Source organism: Macrobrachium nipponense, chromosome 42 (assembly GCF_015104395.2).
Source record: "Macrobrachium nipponense isolate FS-2020 chromosome 42, ASM1510439v2, whole genome shotgun sequence".
NCBI lineage: Eukaryota > Metazoa > Arthropoda > Malacostraca > Decapoda > Palaemonidae > Macrobrachium > Macrobrachium nipponense.
The window spans coordinates 21,400,402-21,424,896 of record NC_061103.1 but is presented as its reverse complement, the minus strand read 5'-3'; the positions used below and the strand labels follow the sequence as shown (position 1 = coordinate 21,424,896).

Here is a 24,495-nt window from a genome sequence, read left to right as displayed (position 1 = left end):
ACAACGGGAGAGACACTAGGCCCCCCTGTTTTGTTGACGAGGCCACTACCGTGGTGTTGTCGCACATCAACACCACTGATGTCCCATCAAGCGGTCCTGGAACTCTTGGAGAGCGAGAACGCTGCCTTGAGTTCCGTACATTGATGTGAAGGTGCTTGTCGTTCTCGTCCCACACTCCTGAAGTCAGCAACTCCTCCAGGTGTGCGCCCCATCCCTCGGTCGATGCGTCTGAGAACAGCTGCATGTCCGGGGGGGGAGTGCGCAGAGGCACTCCTCTTTAAGAGGTTCCTGTCGTCCAGCCACCAGGCTAGGTCCTGCCTCACCTCCGGTGTCAGTGACACTGGAAAGCTTGGGATCCGTCGCCTGTGACCAACTCTCCTTTTAGTCTCCACTGGAGAGACCGCAGGTGAACACCGCCCGTGAGGGACTAACTTCTCGAGTGACGACAGGTGTCCGATCACGACTTGCCATTCGCTGAGCTACCTGTTCCTGCCGAGACAGGAACTGGTTGGCTGCCTCCCTGAATCTGCTGATCCGCGAGTCTGCGGGGAAGACTCGCCCTGCTACCGTGGTCGATCAGCATACCCAGGTACTTCACCTCCTTTGCTTGGCTCGAGATCGGACTTCTCGAAGTTCACAACGATCCCCAGATCGCGACAGAACTCGAGTAGTCGATCCCTGTCCTGTAGCAACTGCGAGCTTGGAGCTCGCCAGGACTAACCAATCGTCGAGATACCTCATCGACGTATCCCGTGCGAATGGGCCCAAGCAGACACCAGTGAAACACTCGCGTGAACAACCTGTGGGGCGGTTGAGAGACTGAAACAAAGTGCCCTGAATTGGTACACCGTCCCGTCGAGGATGAAGCGGAGGTACTTTCTGGAGGACTGATGAATGGGTATTTGGAAATACGCATCCTTCAAGTCCACTGAAAGCATGAAATCGTTCTCCCTGATGGATCGAGCACGGAACGTGCCGTCTCCATCGTGAACCGGGTCTGGCGAACAAACCGATTCAGGGGAGAGAGATCTATCACCGTGCCGCTCCAGCCCTCCCACCCGTAAGACTTTTCCACCATGGAAGAGTCGACTGTAAAAAAGCCCGGTGACTGATCCGTGACGATTTCTACAGCTCTCTTGCTCAGCATGGTCTTGATCTCCTGTCTCAATGCTACGTCCTTCGATGACCCTGGAACGTACGACTGCTGTTGGACCGGGTTGGAGGTGATGGGTGGCCGAGATTCGAAGGGTAATAGATATCCCTCCCGAAGGACATCTACAATCCAGGTCTCGGCGCCGTAGCGCTGCCAAGTTGCCCAATGGCTGGCCAGGGCACCCCCCCACTTCCGGCAGCAGGTGAGGGGTAACGCCGTCCCTAGCGTTTCCCCCCTTTCTTCAACTTCTTCCCAGAGCCTCCTCGGGAGAAAGGAGGGCTGGGAGGAGGGCTGGTTACGGCTCCCCTTTGCAGAAGTCGAAGAAGACAGAGTCTTTCCACGGGGCTTCGACGCAACTACCGTCTTAGCACTGTGGAAGCGCTAGCCGAGCTCTTTGGCTTGGCCGCAGTTCGAGGCTGCCCAGAAGCCTTCGAAACTGCCTGGTGTACCAGACGGTCACTGTCGTCAGTGCGCCGTCTGTCCACCGCAGCGTCCACCATCTCTCCTGGGAAGAAGAGACACGTGGAACTCCGTAAAGTCCGTTGCGAAGGTCCCAATGCCGCTTCACGCCCAGCCGCCCTGGAAACTCGAGTAAGGACAGCGTCCCTACGTCGGAGAACCAGGTTGGCCCACAGGTTTACCGTCTGGTGGGCAAGGAAGGAGATGGCTCTTCCCCCAGACTGGCAAAGTCTCCTAAAGGCCGAGTCATCTTCGGGAGGGAAAAAATTCCCCCGGAGTTGGCTGCGACCTTAGATACTGTGAGGGACCACAGATCTATCCAGGAGACGGCTGGCCTGGAAAGCTGCCATGGCAGTGGGATTCCAGGCCGAGTGCCTCTTGCTGCGAGAACCATAGGTTCTCGGACAGGAGCTGCTGCAGAGACACACCCGGCGTTAGCCTGGCTAACTCCGGGTTCACCTGTTTGGGCAGCATCGGGTCCTCAGATGGCACGTAAAAACGCCGCTGTCGCAGCAGAGGAGGTTGGAAGCAGCTTGCTCGACCTGCCAGACTTGAGAGAACCGTCTTGCCCGGAGACAAGAGATTCTACCTGGTCCAGCACTGAGTCGGCAAGCTCAGACCGCGGCAAACCCACCGTCGGTCTGGGTTCCCTCTTCGGGGGCCCCAGAACGACTCTCGAGGGGACGTGGGGCTCGGATGGTGGGAGCGGCGTATCCTTCCCCAAGGTCGTTGTGCTGACGAATCAGCGCAATTACCTCGCAAAGTTCCTCTGAATCTCAGGAGTGACTGCATCCTGCAGAGTAGGACATCCAGTCCCTCGAACAGGAGCAGCTCCCGAGATCCTCCCCCCTCGAGGGGGGAACAGCGACAGACCCCTCTCGGTCTCCTCCACCACTTGTGCATACGACCTGGCCGGTCCGAGAACTGTGCCTGGTACGTAGGACCGTCGTGGTGGGATCCTGAGGGGCGCACCCCTCACGATCACTCCTCAATACCTCGCTCCTCCCGGTGTAACCCGAGGAGGTTGAAGGTATGGGAGAGGCAGACCTGACGCTCCCTCCTCGCTCGCTGGCAGAACCAGTGGGCTTGGAGGACTGCAGGCGATCGTCAACCCGCGGTGGCGATCGAGCTGCAGGCCTGGTCAAAGCCGTCTCGCTGTGGAGAACGGCTGGGACTGAGCACAGCGGCCCCGGGTCCTCTCGCTTGTCAGAAGAGCTGGTGCTGGTGGCCGTACCCGATCGCTCTCTGTGAGAGTGACGGTCAGGCGACCGGCGAGGCTCCACTGTCACGGTGAGACGGTGCGTATCCTCACGGCGCATCACGTCGCTGGTACCAGCCGTGGCTGGTGCCGGCGAACGGGGGGACCTCTTCCCAGCCTCAGCCCGTGCCCGGTCCGTGGACCGTCACGTCAGCACGGTAGCCAGCTGGTCGCTGCGAGAGCGAGAGCTGGTCTGGTGAGAGTCGCGTGAGCGGCTGTCACCATCTTCCGCTCCGTGTCGTGAACCTGACGCTGAGCTGGCTCAGAGGTCTGGTTCCTAGCTGCACGGTCGCTGGTGGGCAGAACCGTACACTCGGTACCACTCTCGCGAACGAGAGGCCCGAGACGGATCCTGCTGCCGTGGTCGAACCACTACAGCAGGCGAGGAAGTGCCGGTGTTAGCCGGCACCCCTCTGGTCCCCCCCGTCCCCGATCTTCTTCCTTGCGGAAGAAGAGACGGGTCCTGCCCCCGAAGGAGCAGGGTGACCAGCGGAAGAACCCCCCGTCTCACCGGAGCGAGACGGCCCTTAGAAGCTCCCGAAGAGACTTCTTAGGGGGGGAGGAGGCGACCTTCTTCTTCTTAGGCTGTGGAGCCTTAGAAGATGAAGGGGGAGAGGCGGCAGACGACGACGACGACGAAGAAGACGATGAAGACGACGACGACACCTTCCTCCTCTTCCTCTTCTTCTTCGTCAGCTTCCTCAGGACCGATGTCAGATCTGTCATCCAGGGCGGAGCCGGGGCTGCTGTTGCCGAAGCAACAGGGCCCAGACGCACCTGTCCGAACAGATCGGCATCGGGAGCAGCGGCGCCACGAACAGGAACAACGTCAGCAGGTGCAGGCATCACAGGAACAGCAGTGGAGACGGCAGGAACAGATACAGGAAACGGCAGCAGTGGTCGGCAACATCACGTCCGTAAACAGCGGCTGGGCAGGTACGGCAGGCTGTACAGCAGACCAGGTGGACAGACCAGCGGCACAGACATCCTAGGTACTGGTGGGAGGTCCAGGGCGAGCTCTTCGGGCACACGAAGTCCGGTCGAGGCAGGCGACGGCAAACCCAGGCGGCGGCATCACACTCCCCCGTGGTACGGCGATTGGCCCTGCACCGATGTAGTTGGTGTAACAGAGACCGCGTGCGGGGTGTACACAGGTGAGGAGGTGAAGCATAGCCAGGAGTTGACAGGGTCGTGGTAGTGGTCGTCACCGTAGCATGCGTGACCGCCACAGAGCCAGCGAGATGGTAGAGCAGCCCCTGGACACTCGGCACGCCCTGCAGACCCAACGATGCCCACACCTGTCCGAGGTCGTCCTTCGCGGCAACAGCACCTGAGGAAGCAAAGGTCGGGTGATTAGCAGGAAACCTCTACCCGTCGTGCGATGTAGACGAACGGATAGAGGACCAGAATACAACTCAACGTCGGGGTATCTCGCGCCCTCCTCCACACTCAACAGATCGGGTGAGGAGAAGGACCTAGACCCCCCCCCCGAAGGGGAAGGCGCCAAACGTGGAGCTGAGCGGGGCGGCAAGAAAGAAGACGAAGTGTCCGTAACCAAAGGAGTCGCGGAGAGCTTTCCGACGACTCCTTTGCAGGCCTTCGCTTCTTCCTACCTTCGTACAAGCCCCACTGCGCCTCCGACCAAGACATACAAACTTCACAGGGCTCGGCTCGGGTACATTCGCGGCCCCGACACCGAGCGCACAAAATATGGGGATCAATTTCTGGAAAGGAGCGGAACTTACCGATTTTACGCCCATTCGTACCCGGGCACAATCTCCGGAGGGTACGGGGTCGTGGAGACTCCATAATTGATCAGCTTAATTTCACAATTGATGAAAAAAGAAAGGGAATAATTGTACTTACAATGATTACTCAACACAAACACAACCATACAACCAAGGGAAAGCAAACGACGAGAAGCGGGCAGAGAGCGTTGACAACACACGTCCACTCGCTGTGAGGCCGAAAGCAAAAGTGATTTGTTTACCTCCCAGTCGTGCGCGCGCGCCTGTCGACAAGCAGTGTTAACTACCGAACCCCTTGTTCGAAAGCTTACGACCTATCCAGCTGCCGCTAGTACCTTCCTATTGTAAAAGGACCGAAGGTTTGTATGCCGTGTCGGAACAAATACTTGATTACCAAAAAACTTGATTGACAACCAAGCAGCATACCTACTATGGGTTTTCAGCGACAGTACAAGCACGTTTTTTGGGCAATACCTATTTCTGTAATGAACACTCGTATCAGAATGAGATTTTGCTATAGTGCATTAACACCCCAGTGCCGAGTTATAAGGGTATCGTGAATCACTAATCGTAAAGAATAACGACACTTGTCCTTGTACCAAGAGACAAAAACTCCATTATGCAGAAATGGATAAGAACGCATAAAAAGCTCCACCTACCCTCTCCCCCCCCCCCCCCCCCCACCACCACCCCTTTCCTTCTTCTATTCCTTCACCTTCCTTTCTCTCTCTCTCTCTCTCTTCTCTCTCTCTCTGTGCCAATCGGTATGTTGACCCTCCAAACTGGGTATAAGACTACACACAAAACTGTTGAAATTGGTGAAATTAGGCTATGTATTGGAAGTATATATACATAAATATTAAAGCAATTTTATCATTATTGCATTATTATGACAACTAGAATTCATGGAAACAGTTTATAATAATGAACGCCGTATGTGTGAAGCCTCCCCACTAATGTGGCAAACGATGATTTTGCCATTCTTAGCATGCAAAACATTAAAGGTAACATTTATTTCAGGCATACAGTTTATTAAGAAATTCAAAATACTAATATAGACTGAAATCAATGAAAAGTGCTAGCAAAAAAAAAAATGCAAAAAAAAAAAAAAAAAAACAAAAAAAAAAAAAAAAAAAAAATATGTATATAATTCACTTATCCGTAGTCGTTCCTCTATGGTTTTTCGGCAGCCAGATGTACAAAAACGTTTAGAAAAACATTTGATTGTATCTACTTTAGAAATATCTGTAACCCTTTTTCGGGGTAATTTGGTTGCAAAAAAGGGATAATATACATGAATTAAATTGAAATTTTTAAATAACACAAAGTAAATTTGAACTAAATAACGAGTAAAGTAAACAATTTAGGGAATAAAACTTTGCAATTTCGTCGTCTGCTGTTCGTAAACTGTGTTTGTGCGCGCGCTTAGGAACCATGAACAGCAACTTGTTTAAAGTGCAATGTGGAGTGAACTGAGACCAAAATGTGTATAATAACAATCAAATAAGCACTGTGAGTTTCAGTTGTGATGGCAGTAAGGATAAAAACCACCGATTACAAGGTGAAGAATGATTCAGTTCAAACCATGACCCGGGAATAAAAGGTTTCATACTTTCAGTAATACAGGCAACAAAATGTTGTTTTATTGTGCTGATTACAACTGCAATCTTGAGTAAGATCAATAAACGTTACATACATACGCTAACATTGTTCAAATGATTGCTGGGAAGGCTGGGAAAGATGATTTTCGTCACTGATCAGAAACCTGTACATCCCACGGTAGCCGCCATATTGGATTTCAAAACTGCCTTGAAAAATATTTTACGAAGAGCGTCACATGCTTATTTTAGTTCATATGGGCTTTCATATCATCATTATGTTGACGAAACTTCAATCTTTTGAATGGTATGCTTGGAGTTGTAATTGTATTCTTTTGTTTCACCATTTAAATATAGAGTGAATAAGACCTGTCAACCGTGGATAAGAGTTGGTAGTGGCTGTTTTTTTTCCCCCTAAGTAAAAATGTTGAACGCGTTTTGGTGAGATTTGCACTACACGTTTGACACCTGTTTTCCACCACCCTCTGTTTAAATCTTAAAATTTGCCCTTAATTTCTAACTTTGGAGAAAATACTTAGGGTAAAATATCACAGCAGGCCAAGCAGGCCACCCACAATCAACGCTACCGCACCCTCCGAATAGTACATTATAACGCGTCCTGACACCGGAGATGGGCATCAGTCGTGACTTGTTGTTGGTGAAAAAACGGAGCTAAAGACCTCTACTCTCCTTTCGAAGTAAGTATTTTCTCCAAAGTTAGAAATTAAGGCCAAATTTAAGATTTAAACAGAGGGTACTGAAAAGGGTGGCTACGGCAGTGGAAATCTCACCAAAACGCTTTAGAAATTTTTACTTACAACTAAAAATGTTTCGAAGATTGACGCTATCTTGATGTTTACGGAGTCGCTTGTGTCAACAAACTGCCCATTTCATGTTGCTAAATCTGCACCACCCACTTTGTACCCATAGACGCTGGGCACTTTCATCACAACAATCGTAAACCCACCTCTTACCAGCACTTATTCGTACTTATTCAAGGGGACTACGGCATTCTTTGCGGCGTTTGCGCTCTTCAATTGTTTGTCAGTGTTTTCAATTGGTATGTGTTTAACCCTCCAAACTAGGTATAAGACTTACACAAAACCGGGGAAATAAGTGAAATTGTAGTATATACCTATACATATTAGAGCAATTTTATCATTACTGCATTACTATGACAACTAGAATTCATCGAAACAGTTTGTAAATGCATCGGTCGTATGTGTGACGCCTCCACTAGATTGGCAACGATGAAGCCTTTTTCCTCACTTGTCGTCTGGCTCGTAAGTATAGCATCCGAAACATTTGTAATTTTTGGGGGTTAATTTGGTTGCAAAAAAAGGATTATAATGACATGAATTAAAATAAACATTTTTAAAGTAGAGTTAAAACTAAAATATGAGATTAAAGTAAACAATTAAGGGAATAAAGCTTTGCATCTCATAATCAGTGTTGTCGTCTGCTGCTCATAACTTTGTTGTTTATGGAGTGAGTGCTTAGGAAACACGAACAGCAATGTGGTTCGAGTGCACTGTGGAGTGAATTAAGACCAAATGTGTGTATTATTAACAATCAAATAAGCACTGTGGAGTTTCAGTTGTGATGGCAGTAAGGATAAAACCACTGATTACAAGGTAAGAATGAATTCAGTTCCAACCATAACCCCGGGATAACAAGTTTCATACTTTCACTAATATAGGCAACAAAATGTTGTTTTATTGTGCTGATTACAACTGCAATCTTGAGTAAGATCATAAATGTTACATACATACGCTAACATTGTTCAAATGAGTGCTGGAAGCTGGGGAAAGATGGTGGCCGTCACTGATGAGAACCGTGCCATGCAAAACGTAGCCGCCATATTGGATTTCAAACTGCTTTGAAAACATATTTTACGAAGAGCTCACATGCTTATTTAGTTCGTATGGGGCTTTCATAGGTATATCACAATATGTTGACGAACTTCAGTCTTTTAAATGGTATGCTTAGAGTTGCAATTGTATTCATGTTTTACCAATTAAATATCGAGTGAATAAGACCCGTCCACCGTGATGAGGGTTGCCTGTCGTGATATTCTACCCTACTTCGAAAGGTGAGTAGAGGTCTTTAGCTCCGTTTCTCACCAACAACAAGTCGCGACTGATGCCCATCTCCGATGTCAGACACATTATAAATGTACTTTTTTTTTGGAATTGAATCTACGCTGATCGTACATGGTCCACTCTGTACCCTGCGGGTTTTACCTACCTTTCATACTACTAGCTAGACTAATTTCACCAATTTCCACGTTTGTGTAAGTCTTAGTATACCCAGTTTTGGAGGGTGAACACATCTCTGGTGCCAGGACGCGTTCTAATGTACTTTTTCTGAGGGTGGCATGCCGTGATCGTCGGTGAGTTGAGTCAGGCCATGCGGTTGTTTACCCTAGGTACTTTTAAGTGGGGAAATCACATTTCCAAATCCGCAATAGGATTATAGATTAGGAGTTTAAAATTTTGCCCATTAGCTACATATGATTAAGAGATAAAAATCCTATGGCATAGGCTAACCTAGTAAATCATCTTTGCCAGCTTAGCCTACTGACAGGTAGCGAGGCCTGGAATGTGGAATGCTTAACCGAACCTTCTACCTAATTTACAGCAACATACCTTATTCTCATTCTCTGGTATTTTTCCGAAATTCTTGCTCGTGAGATGTTTAAGTGATAATTCCACTGATTTAGTCTTTTCCACCATGATTAGACATGTATTGACAACATCCACAGCAAATACATTCACGTGGTTCAACTAACGTGAAGATCTGGTCTACGGATTCAAAGGCAACGTAAACAAAAGCTCTTCTTTTTCAATTTTCTATTCGGGAATTTCTAGAGACCCACCACCTAAGTTATTTAACTAAACAGCTGATATCAAGAGGTATCATACTTTATTTTTATTGTCTATGATAATAACGTAAACAAAAGCTCTTATTTTTTCATTTTCCATCCGGGAATTTCCAGAGGTGCACCACTTAAGTTTTAACTAAACAGCTGAGGGTATGAGAACCATGCTTTATTTTTATTGTCTATGATAATTTTTCTATATAAAAATGCAACATACATTACCTTCCCCCGCCCTTTAGCTGAAATTTTGCAACCAGATACAGTTTATCCTCAGCTCAGTGTCGCTGTAGAATGGCGTAACATCATAAACACGGAAGAAAACAAGATTAATTAGAGAGGTAACTGAAAATTAAGTTCGTAATTCCTATGGAAAATGCTGAAGTACTATATATGCACTGAAGAAATTCATATTAAAAATGACTATAAATAGCAAATATGAGGACCGTGGGGAAAAAAGTAAGAACAAAATGAAGAAATAATTTTAGAAAATCTATATTGGCAGATGATAATGTTAATTAAGGATTGCGAAGAAAATTTGCATTGGAAGTTTGAAAATATCTACAGTATGGAACATTAAAAGATAATATGAGTAAGAATAAATTTTTGAAATTAAGTAGACACCAGAAACCAGGAGATGGCACAATGAGTATTAATATGGACGATGAAACCCAAAGTAAGTTTGATGGATGGTAGTAGAAATATAAACGATGAAAGCTGTAGTGGAGTAAGAAAGATGGAAGTCGTGGGAGACTTAGGACATAGATACGAAGTAGGAGTAAAAAGGCTAGCAAAGATAAATGATAGATCTTTAGATTTGAGATGGTTGGCCTTATGGACGAATGGATGACGATAGGTTATCGATTGATGTGTAACTGTGACTGTACTGGGAGCCAAAACAAGAGGAAAACCAAGGAATTCATGGAAAGACATGGTTTGAGAAGTATTGGGACGGAGATGTCTCAATATTCATGAGTGACAGACTAAATGGAGATTACAGATGACTAACATACTGTGGTTAGGAGCTCCGAATGTATTTAGGTGTCTGGCATAGTTAATATTGCAGAAGTTTCCTGCTTATCAGTTCACCCTTGATTCGGTTGTCAGAGGATGAATCGGGTTGCGACTATTAGTACCTGATATTCAGTTTTGACGTTTGGTCATGATTTCTTATGCAAATCATTGCAGTCAGTGACATTAGGAGATTATAACAATCGTTAAAATTGCAACAATTAGCTATTTCCGATTACTGTCATTCATTATTTGTGTTGTGAGTCACGCAACTAAACGGGAGAGGTGTATTCTCTTAAATGTATCGTTTTAGTTTTCTGTAAAAGAAAACTATTGAGATGACTTTTTGTCTGTCCGTCCGTCCATCCTCAGATCTCAAAAACTTCTGAGGCTAGAGGGCTGCAAATTGGTATGTCGATTATCCACCCTCCAATCGCCAAACATCCAAATTGCAGCCATCTGGCCTCAGTATTTTTTTTTTCTTTTTTTAGGATAAAGTCAGCAATAATCGTGCGTCTGGTAACATAACAACACAGGCCACCACGGCCGGCCGATAGTTTCACTGGCCGTGGCTCACACAGCATATACGGAGACCACCGAAAGATAGATGTTTTCGGTGGCCTCGATTGCGTCAAAGAAACTTCGACGCTTTTTTATTTGTTCAATTACAGCAGCTGCGACACGTTTTTGTGAAAGACATATATACTAGTACAATTATTTTCATATGTTACGTTCATTCCTGATTATTTCCGTAGCTGTGTGACTGACGAATTTCCCAGAGCTATGTTCATCAAATAAAGCTCATTTTCAGGGACCTCTAGTCCTACCCCAAGGATCCCCGAATAATAATTAAGTTTCATTCCAAGTGACTTCATGTTAAATGGCATGGATTCGTGCTATAATTGTATAGTTTATATTTTAATTAGCTTAACGAAGTAAAATGTGCAAATCTGATGAATTTTTAAGAAGACGAAGGATGTAGAATTCTGTGAGTCATGCTGAGTAATCAGATCCGTGAATATAGGACTAAGAAAATATTGATCATGTTTGAAGGTTAATATACATTCATATTAATTGTTAATGGCACTGAAGCTTATTGAAATTATCTGATACCGAAATATCAGAAGATTATAATCACAGCATGAAAATTTAGGGATATTTAATAGCTGGTGCCTCCCATGGGTTTTAACGTTTTAACCCGGTATGTATCCGCCTTTGCGGCGTGTTAATACAAGCCCGTTGTGGATGACCGTAAAAAACATAACCAAAAGACCGTAAATATCATAAAGAAATATTAGGCCTAGATAACGACACCCGAAAACCCTTGGGTCCTATCTAGGTAAGACCCATATTTAGTGATATTAAAGTTAAAAGCAAAGATATTTATTCTCCGGTTAGTTTGTGTGAACAGGTGTGGCTCTCTCTTACGTAAATGGCGGCAAATTGATCGCAACCTTACCACTGATACGTCTGCATTCACGGTAGATGTTACGTAACCGAAAACTGGCAGGCAGCCAAAAATGCTTGATCACTGGTGCATAAATCGAATGGGGAAAGGTAACCAAACAAAAACCTATAATGCCTCGTACTTATGCTTGATATTTTCACGGAATTTAATTGCAAGAGCAGAGAAGGCGCTCTGAGAGACTCAGTCATATCTGTGCGTGTTTACGTTCCGTCATGGGTCTTCCCCAAGAGCTTTCCCTTAATTGTACTGCAACCCCTGATTAAGGACAAATACTACCAATGGGTTCCTGTTGCATTGAGAATGTCATCAAAAAAGGTTTAGACAGTTTTTATTATCTTCAAATAAGTCCACAATCAGTTTAAAACCTGATTTCGATTGTTATGTAGAATATAATTATAAAATAGAACATGAAAAGTCAGGGATCTTTGAAATGATAATTCTGCCATATTAATGATGACAAATCGAAATATCTTGATAATGTACACACACACAGATATATATGTATATATATAATTATATATATAATTATATATATATATAGATATTATAATTATATATTTATTGTGTGTTACTGCGTGCTGAAATAATTAATGAAAAAATTTAATTTTCTACTAATTGCTCTATACTATCTGCTTTCTGGAGATTTTCCTCAAATAACGATAAGCACAGCCTAAACACGTATACAATAGTAACCATTTACAGAAGAAACATCAATTTAACCCGATATAACCAAATATAACAAATAAGGAAAACGAGAACAAAACACACAGAGTCACTGAACAGTTCTTAACGCCAAATAAAGCATCATAAGTCTAGCGGAAGTGACAATTCACTCGGTGCAGCAAGAGTGACTCCATACCTTTAAAACCATGGGATTTTAAGCATCTCTAGAGTATTGTCAAACAAGTTTGTTAGACACCCAGACACATGAACACGTAGTAGTACATGACTGCGGCATGTCGGCGACAAGTCTCTCTTGGCATGTAGGCGACATATGTCATCAGTGACGAAATGGGAAGAAAAACTGATGATCTAAGATTAGCCTCCATTCAGTTAGAAGCATGCCAGAACAGCAAGCATTTTCTTTATTAGTTCACTAGCACTGGGTCTAGTACTGGCATTAGTTCACTAGTACTAGTACTGCCGGCAAGGATCACCTTAGGAAAAGTATTTATGATGCGTAATGAGACATATATGTATCGCCCAAATCACAGTTTCTTCTATGTGATAACCTTATCTTCAGGTAAGTTCTCAGTAAAATTGTTGACTGCTTAATATTCTTTTCTATATTATTTTGTATCACACAGGAATTTCATTCTGTGGAAGCTTGCTCTACATATGAATGGCCTTCTAACAAGAATTGTTATTCGGAGCTTGAAATATTATTCCTAATATACAAAAATTGTTTCGTTGATGCATATTTAAACATTATTTGTGGTATCTACAGCCTGCTCTCTCGTTCAACCTTTGCTTTTTCCAACTTCAGAAAAATCATAAGTCCTAAGTTAAGTAACAGCAAACCAGGCATCATATGTAGGTAAGGATGTTCATATTCTCTCAGCTTTCTGGAAAGGTGGCATATACGGTTGTTGGAAATTCGTTTCGTCATCCATCATTCAGTATTTGAGGTGTCTTGTATTTTACTCCTCTACAAAGGAAATGTCTCCAACTCGATGGTACCCACCCGTCCTAGAAGACCAATTATAACCACTCAGACAGTCACAACTCTTAATCAGCTTGTTCTAGAAATACCATGTCATCTAATCTGAACTATGTCATCACTTGGTTACTTCGTTCTTTTTTTTCTTTGCAAGAGAATTTTCCTAAGATGAGACCCCTTTCTACTTTTTTTCTAGAAAACCATCCAGATCCCGTCCTGAAATCAGCCTAAACTTTTCAACCCGTCTAGATTTTCACATATGACAGAACTGTTCAAGGTTCCTGATTCCTGTTACTCGACTTTTAATTCAGAGGCACTTTTACAGGCACACTGCACTTCTGGAGCTGGCTACAGAGCATTATAACCCATAAACTGTCTTATGCCATAATAAAAGAACGCCCTCCATTATGAAGAGTTACAGTGGCGATGATAATAGTGTCCGTGCTGTTGAAAGAATGCACTAACAATACTAATTAATAAATCTGCTGATTAATTTATACAAAATGGCGATGCAATGGCCAACTTCATCGACTTCAGGATAGGTTATATTAAAGGGATACCAAAACATAACCTTTGAACAATTGCAAGTCCAACCCTAGTCGCAGCTGAGACCTTCGTTCTTGACAACTAATATTTCATCAACAACTAGATCACGCTTCTCCTTCCAAATCGACAGGCGCAAATAAACTGGACTCTTGAGAGGGTCATCTTTAAGTCCGGGTTCGTCTTGTTAACCTAGTTTATTCCCTTAAATCCGTCGCAGTGGACACTTCCTCAGAGATATTGTCTGCCAACCTAAATTTTATGACGTAACATTAGATTGTATATATATGTTATGTTTGAAGATGGTTAAGATCGCTAACGAACGATAATACTGCGATCTAGGACAGTTTCAAAGAAATAATGATATGCAGGAAAGGTAATACTAATGTATCTGTACTACGGAAAGTCTTTCACATTGCCTTAATTTACAGTCACAATGAAATTCTGATCTAATAACTGGCAGAAATTTTGAAACCACTGATTCCTTTACTAATGAACATGGTTTTTTTTTTTTTTTTTTTTTTTTTTACATTTCAGAATTTGATAACATCTTCAGTTAATGGATTTCCAAAATTTCAAAATGCTCTATTTTCGAGGTTCCTCCGTGTTCATAAAGGAGCATTAATTTGATTTAATTGACGGTTATAATACGAATATATATTTACATTAAAAGGATTTATAAATAGTAGGATGGGTGCGTGAGGGTTTTCGTTAAGAGACTCCGTGGAAAGGTGGTTACCGTTCTCTGTAGACTGACTCGGGGAAACTGAAGAGGTGTTGGTTAGAGGCTCTTGAATTTGCGATGTCTACAAAATAACTGAATAAACCTCTCATTAATTGTCAGTTACACACACACACTTAGAAATCGTTTATCCTGTCAGTGGGTAGCTGTAAAGAAAAAACAAAACAACAACCACTGCTACATTCAAACTCCATATCTGCTGCACCATATACTATATAAACAGACGATTCGTCAACGTCAACCACCCCTACATATTCCGTGCCATTAATAGTTATACTGCATGCAATATGCATGCAATATTCCATTTGCTGGGTATAAAGGCTTCCTTTTCCAATTGCTCTTTCAAGCCATTCCTAGGTCTTCCTTTCTTCTTCCTAGCACCTCTGAAGGATCCACTTAGTTCACCAGCTTATTGTGGATCATTTTTTTCCCCACAAGATCAAACCATCTTAGGACTAATCCAAACAGTTCACCTAACCAGATTCATCTTTTTTTTTCCCAGTTGCATCTACTATCTACACTTCAGTTCCATAAAGGAGAGTTGGCTAAATAGTCCTATCATATATACCTACCATGACTACCAGGCTACTCATATCTGTTGCTAATTTTTTGCACATACCTTGCTATCTTCCTTGCACCGCCTGTTCTGTCACTCACACCTTCTCAAATCCCTTAATATCAGCCATAATTACGCCCAAATACCAATGCTTGTGAACTGCTTTCATTCTCTCACCCTCCATATTAAATTACGTTGCTCCTTCCTTTAGTTTCTATTTACATTTATAATCTTACTCTTGGTCACGTTTACTCCCAACATTTTCGACCTGTGCACGCTTTTAACCTGTTTTTACTTCATAACTAGTTTCTGCAATTTTCCGAAAGCTTGGTGCATATTCCTCCGGAATTAGTGTGTATAGGAAATACCGAAATTTCTGCTTTCAGTCATTGTATATATATATATATATATATATATATATATATATATATATATGCATGTATATTGTAAGCTTGCATTTATTTCTTATTCTTGGCTTGTCACATGACTAGGCTTATATGGAAAAGATTGCATCTGAAACATTGTCCATTAACGTACTATTTCTTTCGCGTGTTACATCTATATGATAAAAATCATTTAGTCTCTCCAAAATGATTACGCGCTATAGTACTAGGAGCAATAACAGCCCATGCTGGCATAAGGTCTGCCTTTTTTTCTTTTTTTAAAGCAGCAATCGTATCCAGAGTTCCACACCAGTCCTCCTTATCCACCTACGCATCATTGTCTTCGCTTGCAGACTGCTTTTATGACCAAGAGACCGTGATGGCTTACCGAAGCTGACTTAACCGGAAGCAGCGACAACAATAATCCATATTCATGCGCACTGAAGCGATGTTTAAAACACCGTGCCAGATTTACATCAGTTTGTATGCTGGTAACTTGTTTGGTTGTTCATATTCATTTTTCTTATCTGTTATTGTATGCTGGTAAGTTGTTTGCTCATTCATATTCATTTTGCTTATGTTTATCTGTAACTTTCTTCCTTTCTTTTGACGGTAATAATATATCAATAATAATAATAAACAAATCTACAGTTATGTATGGAGTACATAATTATATATTAAAGCATAAATCTCTACAGAGAGCTTTCTGGAAGCTCACTGTAGAGATTTTTGCTTAAATAAATAGTATATGTACTCCATACCTAACTGTGGATTTGTTTCTCCATTTCAAGACTCGTAAATATACTCGAAAAATCCAGCAGACGCCTGCATGGTTTGCGAAGTAAGACGTCTAAAAGACAAATTTCTTATATTGCTGTTAATATAATCACTGTTAGAATTAACATAAGAAAATATATCCGACATGATCGTTCAGCTCACTATAATAATTGTTACCTAGCGTTGCCATTTATGGAGCTTCACGTATCAAGGGCAACGCGTATGTAGTACCAGAACTTCTGGTAGTCCCCACGGTCTAGGTATTCCTATAGACGGTGGTAGTACCAACGTTTCCGCTCATTGCTTCCGAAAGAAGAAACTGATCACCAACCGATTTTGGTAATGAAACAAAGAGAGCGAGTTGACCACTGAATGAATCATAGACTGACAAGATAAGATAATGTGATGACTGATAATAGGACGATCGTAAGCCTGGGTTTACAGAGTAGTACAGTATTAGTTCTCTAGTGCTCCTCTCTCCTTTGGAGAAAAAAAGAAAAGGCGTGACATGGTTCAGGATTCAGACATGAATCCGCTGGAACTGAAGACAGTCCAAGGTGAGTTTTTCTCCTTACTTAAGGATAAAGCTGATCTGCTGAATAGTGTAGTGTCGTAGAACTGAGAGGTAGCTATGTAGAACGGGTCTGAGATGTATCAAAAACGAACTGTGAGAAATAAAAAAAGCATAAAACAGAATTCGTTTGCGAAAATCATATGATCGAAAGTTGGTTGTTTGTGTCAGAATTCAACGTTGGTATAGTATTTAAACGAGTTAACGGTGTTTCAAGCCTTGTATGAAGTGTAGAAGATAAACAATTGTTTTAACGGAATCGTTCCAACGGTGCTACAAGCATAAATAAAAACAATTACTTGGTGTTGGGATACTAATGGGACGTTCAAAGAAGTCTTCCTCTGGCTAAAATAGAAAAAAAAAGTTTTGTTTTTGAGATTGGTTGAATTGTTATTACAAGGGTTTTGTCTCATTCACTGTGTTGTGCGTCATGCTGACCCCAACCGTCATCGGAAAATTACTGGGAATTCTGATATAGTGGTTATCTTACGCGATGGGAGCCACCTCGTTAACATATATAATTCAGTAATATTTCTGTCGAATTATGGTAATTTTAACGTCATTCCATATGCTTCATGTCAAGTAGAAACTAATTCTACACTGAAAAAGAAGATAAAATAAGCACCTCAGCGGCGTGGTTGGTGTGGTGTTGTCGTACCACCTCGGTGGCCGCGAGTTCGATTCTCGGGCATTCCACTGAGGGGTCAGAGATGTGTATTTCTGGTGATAGAAGTTCACTCTCGACGTGGTTCGGAAGTCACGTGAAGCCGTCGGTCCCGTTGCTGAATAACCACTGGTTAGCTGCAACGTAAAAACATCATACAAACACACAAGAAGATAGAATAGTTTGTAAATGCCTTTACAACATGAACTCAGACGATATCCTGTTTACAATTGCAAAAGGTAAATAACCAGAGATGGTACCATTTTTAAAGCAATCTTGCTCATCGTTTGAATGGAATTTTTTTTTTTTTTATCCAAACAATGGTTCCTAAAATGGTGCTGTATTTTAGGTAACAAATAGATAGAGTGACTTTTGACTTCAAAAGTCACTCTATTTGTTGCCTAAAAAGGTGTGTCAGTAGGTATCCATAGATGTTTAAAAAATCGCAATGAATTAAAACAAGCCAGGTGACCTCCTAGTATGAAAATAAACAAGACGGCTTATTACATTACAGGTGAACGAATAAAGACACTGATCAAGGTATAGCACAGTTAAAATTATTCTTAGTATGAAATCAGCGACAGCCATTGCCCTTTCTACGATTCGCACAGGAAGTGGTCTTGACCAAAAACTCAGAGAAAATTCCTGAATCCTGTCGTATCTTAACTTCATATGTTTGATGCTGTATTTTTGTTCCATGGCAAAGCAAAGGGGTCACCGTGTTCAACATGGCAGCTGTGGGAAGAAAAATCAGTCATTTTTCACAAGGGAGTGTCATGTTCTTAATGTGGGACAGGTTTAGTGCCATATACCTCTGAGAGAGGCACTTTTTGATCAGTTTGCCTGACAGCAGAGATCAGGTAACGCAATATCACTAATGAAACCAAACAAAATATGCATTTGATCAGAAAGGCCATCCATTTCATTACGCACTGCTGGATCAGCCAGAAACAGTCCTACACTGAATTCTGGGAGCGCCTCAGTGGCTTGGTCGGTTTGGTCTTGGCCTGCCATTCTCGGGCATTCCAATGAGGTGTGAGATGTGTATTTCTGGTGATCGAAGTTCACTTTCGACGTGGTTTGGAAGTCGTTGGACCCGTTGCTGAATAACCACTGGTTCCATGCAACGTAAAAACACCATACAAGCAAACAAACACTGAGTTCGGCTGACAGATGATGGATCAAACATGCCAGGACAGAAAGTAGTTGTTGTCGGGAATTAACCAAATGTTTTCGCGACGAGGAATGAACATGGAAAGCCACAGATCCACCTGCGTTGATCTTTACAGTTGCTCTTGCCAGGCCTAGATGGACCAAGGGAGATTCGAGATTGACATCATGAAGGCACTGTAATTCTTCCCTTGCAATTCGTCGCTGGATGATCTGAGGATTAAAGTTGGTACTAAAAGACTAATGTCGTAACATAATTAGCATCATGTAAAGCTAAACGTCCGTCAAAAATCTCTCTCTCTCTCTCTCTCTCTCTCTCTCTCTCTCTCTCCTTCTTCTTTCTCTTCTTCTTCTTCTTCTTCTTTTAAATAGCCGAGCTAGATTTGAGTAGCTTGTTTAGTATTAGCTGTAATTTTTGTAATCAATGCATTACTTCATCTTGCGTCTCACGAATAGGGACAGAATGCTAAGATTTCATTTTTCGGCATATAAATACTATTATAACTAGCTGGTCAAATAAGTGGTATTTGATTAGTTCTTAAAATCACTCACAGCAAATCTCTCTTCTCTCCCAAGTCGTCTCTATCATAAGCAACTGAAATTACAGTATGTTTAAGCGTAAATTTTATATCTTCTGCTCCTGGATCTATAGCACTTGAGCAAGGGAAACGTTATTGTTTTAAGTCACAGAGTTATTTCACGGAAAATTCAGCCCAGTCCTTTTCATACTCCCTTAATATCTTGCTCATATTTCTCAACGAGGATTTATTTGTATACTTAATTATTAATTGATCTATGTTATTTGAAGTTTTCTTTTTTGCATTAAACAATAATTCCCTTGATTCGTTTGTCTCTTTCTTTCGCATACGAGCATTCTCCATTTTTAAAAGCTTACTTCTACTCTTGTCTCATATGAACGTCACTTTCTAAATTAGAAGAGCTCGGTCATGCGTAGGAAGACAGTTTCATTGTCACTTATAATATACATAATCATTCAATAATTTCCTGTGATAATTCTCCAGTGTATCAAGAGTTATAACACTTGATATTCGTCTGTTTACTCACTTGAACCTTCGGACACACGTAGGATGTGAGATTAACGAAGGAGAAGAAGAAGAAGATCCTCGCTTTCAGCTTCTTACAGTATTGGCAATTTCAATCGTATTCCAGGATGATTGGTGGATATGTTAGTGGGAACGAGGTCGCAAATTGTGAATTAAATTCTAAAGTTGATCCTAGAACTTATAGGAGTCTTATCAGGAAAGAGATATGATATGTCAGCCAATCGACTGAATGATTACTTTTTACATAGTTTAACGCAGCAATGCGATAGGTGCCCTTTGGAGAAGAGAGAACGCAGAATTTTGAGAAATGCGGGGAAAAAGAAAAAAGAAGTATGAAATGCACAGTAACGTGCAGACGATATTAGCGAGTAAATTAGAATAAATATGGAGTAAGTCAGCTTCGATGGTATGGACACCTGTTACGAAGAGAGGAACATCATGTTGGAAGACATACGATGGAACTGGAAGTGCAGGGTAGAAGGAAGAAGGGAAGACCAAGAAAGAGATGGCGTGATTGTGTATGGGGAAGATATGTTATGGAGAGGTATTAACAAGAACGATGCACAGGACGGAAATCGATGGAGACGACTCATTCGTAACGGCGACCCCGTATCAAAATGGGTTACAGCGGGGAAGAAGAAGAAGAAGGGAATAAGTCAGTGCATATATAAGCTGCGGCTAAGAAGCATTCAAAACAGATGCACGCGTCGCCAGTCATAACATGAAAACTGTTCTCCATTAAATTAAAAAAAAAAAAAAGGAGATGGAAGTTGATATTCTAAGCCCTCTTCCGTCAACACGTTCCGGACGCATCGGAGCCTACTTACAACGTCATGATTGGTTACCGGCGACGCCAATTCACTCGTAATCAATCAATCAGTAAAGATGGAAGACAAATTTGAGGGATGAATATTTATCGTAATTAATATAAATGTTAGTTGAATGCAGAAGAAACTCTGATCAAATCTCTGCCATAGTTATACTGCAACGTCCGGCCAATTGTTTACCAATGAATAAAAAAAAAATGCATATAAAAGAAAACAGAATAAGAGCAACAGAAATCTGAATATGCCACTATTATTTTCTTCTTATCAAGAAAACAAACGTAAAATAATGTTATTCTGAGTATTATCCGACTGTATTCGTCAAAAGATAAGTCTTATCTTTGTGTTCATTTTACAGATTCGTCCCAGCATTTGTTTCTTACTTATTATAAAACATTTAGTTCGCTTTATTTTGCTTTGCTTCTCTGTTTTCAAATCACAAGAGGTGGAATTATTGATTTGGATATTTTTTATATTTTCATATTTCAGCCTTCTAAATATTATATCATTTTTGCGTAGAGATCCTTGGAGGGAGTTTGGTGAGATTTAGACAAAAAATATGATTGATCTCTGTCAAACTAATCTTCATAATAACCTGGTCCTTCTCTCTCTCTCTCTCTCTCTCTCTCTCTCTCTCTCTCTCTCTCTCTGTCGGTATTATTTTGGCTACTGCTCCAGCGACCTTAACGTAAGGGCCCATCCCTCTCTCATGCAGGCAGCTTGGTAACATCCGTCAGGCCACCGCTTCTCTTACATATTTAGTAAAGTTTGGTGGGGGTCCCCGCCCCTATCCCCAGTTTTTCTGTAGGTACTCTTTCGGCTACTGCTCCAGTGACCTTGACGAGAGCGAGAGGACCTTCTCTCAGGCAGCTTGGTAACATCCGTCAGGCCACCTCTTCCCTCATATATTTCAACTTCGGTATTTTTTTCCTCTGCTCGTAAAGTTTAGAATTCTTTTTCTGCCTCTGATTTCCCTGACTCTTGCAAGCATCTGTTCCTTGATAACCGAGCCTGAATCTTCTTCCGGTTCTAGGTCCCGTTCTTTCCTTCTTCCTTTGTGTTCTTGCTTCCGAGTAGGCTTTGGATGCTCTCTCCATCGGCCATCGCATTAAAAGGCACCAAAGGAAGGAAGATTCTAATCTCTGCTTCGACATGATTTTTCTGACCTTTCCCAGGACCAGAAGGCTGTCTGTGGTGGCGAACCGACACTTAAAGTAGATGTCAAAAGACAACGTTGACAGATGATGTTCATGGCGGTCCACATATTTCCTTGTTCTTTCAGGCGTTGAACAGAAGTGCTCGTAAATATTCAGAGATTGTCTAGTAAAATCTGCCATATGGAATTCGAACTTGATGCTATGAAATCCTGAAGTTTCTCCATTTATTTATTTATTTATTTATTTATTTATTTATTTATTTATTTATTTATTGAAGGGTACAGCAGGGCTGTACAAATGAAATCCGAAAATTGGTCTCTGAAAGTAGTGTATTTCTGAAAGTAGCGTATTTCTGAAAGATTGTATTTCTGAAAGTATTGTATTTCTGAAAGTAGCGCATTTCTGAAAGTATTGTATTTCTGAAAGTAGCGTATTTTTTAAAGTATTGTATTTCTGAAAGAAACGTAGTTTTGAAAGTAGTATTTCTGAAAGTATTGTATTTCTGAAAGTAGCGTATTTTTTAAAGTAGTGTATTTCTGAAAGTAGCGTATTTATAAAAGTAGAGTATTTCTAAAAGTAGCGTATTTCTGAAAGAAGTGTATTTTTGGGGCGCTCTTCGTGAAAAATTAAAATTAATATTTTCTTAAAAGAAGTTATTTGATTCAGGAAAATTCCACAACAGAAACACCACAAGAAAATATTCGTCGCTTTAGCCATTCTAACAGTGAGTATTTAAACCAACATACATATAAGGAATTAGTTCATCTGAATACAATTTCCACCGTCGTCTTTTTGTGTCCTAATCATATTATAACCGCATAGGACGAATTTACTTAACTTTGAGCATTGGCTGACTGTGTTGAAAAAAAGTGTAATTTGACAGTCTTTTGTGTTTTATTTTCACAGCTAAAGATATTTGAGAATAACAGACATCCAAGAGACCATACGGAATAAGAATATGAGATTCAAAACTTGATCACACATAAAGGGAGAGTAGGTGAGGCAATGGGCTACTCTCTCTCTCTCTCTCTCATAAATACACACGTACATATCCACATAAGGATTCTAGGTCAAAAATTAATACCAACTTTGCCAGAACAAAGTCCGGCTTTTGAATAAGTCTCAGGCAACCATCTGAACTTTCAGAGAATCCGCTGTTCAGTTTTTGTCAAAACAGTTGTCGACAGTGACTGCCAGACTCGACCTTCTTGACCTCTTCTAATGCGTTAAATCTGGATGTTGAAGACTCCCTTAAAATCTACCTGGGTAGAGTTTTATGTATATTTTTAACATATCAAGTGTTAGCACACAAAAAAAGGGGTACAATTTATTACTAGCATCAAAGACCATTTTTTAAATCTGGATGTTGAAGGCTCCCTTAAAATCTACCTGGGTAGAGTTTTATGTATATTTTAAACATATCAAGTGTTAGCACACAAAAAAGGGGTGCTATTTATTACAAGCTTTAAAGACAATGTGTTAAATCTGGATGTTGAAGACTCCCTTAAAATCTACCTGGGTAAGGATATCAGTCCTCACAACGCTTGTAGTTTTATGTACATTTTTAACATATCAAGTGTTAGCACACAGAAAGAGGTACTATGTATTACCATCTTTAAAAAAAACATGTATTAAATCTTTATGTAAGAAATGATTTTAAAATCTACCTTGATAAGGACATCAATCATATAATACCTGGGGTTTTATGTACATTTTTAACACATCGAAATGGGTATTATTTATTACCATCTTTAAATAAGATTATTGCGTTCCAACACCATATTCTTGAGTTACTCTCTTAGGCAGTCCTGAGGCAGATTGACAGTCTTCAGTAGTGATGAGAACTCATCTATTGGATTTTGAGGCTCATAGCCACTTTTATCAGACATCGAAGGTTTATTTAGAGTTCAAGTTCCAGTAACGAAGATGAATACAAGCTAACACTATTAATTTTGCAAAACACACACACACACACACACACACACACATATATATATATATATATATATATAGATATATATCTCTTGCTATCATTATGTATAGACTAGTTCCAGAAAATTGCAAATTAATGTATTAGACGTAACAACGTTATGTACATGGATCAATTTAAGTAGAATTTTCTTTACCGAAACAACTATCCACCCTGCTGTGAAGTATATCTTAAATAATACGCGATTCCAACTTGAGTGTAAAAGGCTACACTTTAAATAAAAAAGAAAGCAGTACTACAGTATACCTACGTGTCAGTGACGGCGTCACTCGGTGTAACAGCCAGGTTTTGTAACACAATAATGCGTAAAATGAAACAGATCGCGCTGTCCCCGTTATGAAATGGCACATTTTTATGTTGAAAATTAATTGAAATGCATTGTTTTGGGCTCAAGCACCTGTCATAATGAAATTTTCATAGCTATTGTCTTTGACAGTATCAGTTAATTAAAAGCCATAATTTCTTGGACAAGTTATAATCATAGTACGACGATAACAGTAAACATTCAAATAACAGTAATTTAAGATGAATGTCACCGTAATTAAAGTAGAAACGATAATAAAGAAACGATGTGGATTGTTTGCATTCCAATAGTAAACAGTCCTTTGAATTACCGTTTCATTACTCGAGTACACATGATGGCACTAGTTACGAATTCACTAGCTTGAGATTGAAATCCATCTCGCCTGCAACTATGATTTTTCTTCGGTTCTGTTACTGTCTTCATCATTCTCAAAAGTATAACTATTCAATACCTTCCTTCCTTCCTTCCTTCCTTCCTCTAGTAATTGCAATCTACGTTCGTCCACTTACTGAAGTCC

The 24,495-nt window shown here is 41.5% G+C and overlaps 2 protein-coding genes across 23 annotated transcripts in view; one reads left to right on the top strand and one right to left on the bottom strand.

Moving 5' to 3' along the window:
• The window catches only part of LOC135213016 (DNA-directed RNA polymerase I subunit RPA2-like), a gene marked incomplete in the record, with an annotated part of 200,881 nt that extends 191,865 nt beyond the window's left edge, over positions 1-9,016 (bottom strand). The window contains 1 exon segment of the mRNA XM_064246825.1: positions 8,865-9,016. Coding sequence (XP_064102895.1) covers positions 8,865-8,951 — 87 coding nt within the window.
• Positions 9,017-16,642: 7,626 nt separating this feature from the next.
• The window catches only part of LOC135213014 (F-actin-uncapping protein LRRC16A-like), a 300,836-nt gene continuing 292,983 nt past the window's right edge, over positions 16,643-24,495 (top strand). For all 22 annotated transcript variants that reach the window (XM_064246810.1, XM_064246820.1, XM_064246824.1 and 19 more), the window contains exon 1: positions 16,643-16,791. In XM_064246810.1, the coding sequence (XP_064102880.1) occupies positions 16,743-16,791 (49 nt within the window). In that variant the 5' untranslated portion in view covers positions 16,643-16,742. The remainder of the gene's footprint in view (positions 16,792-24,495) is intronic.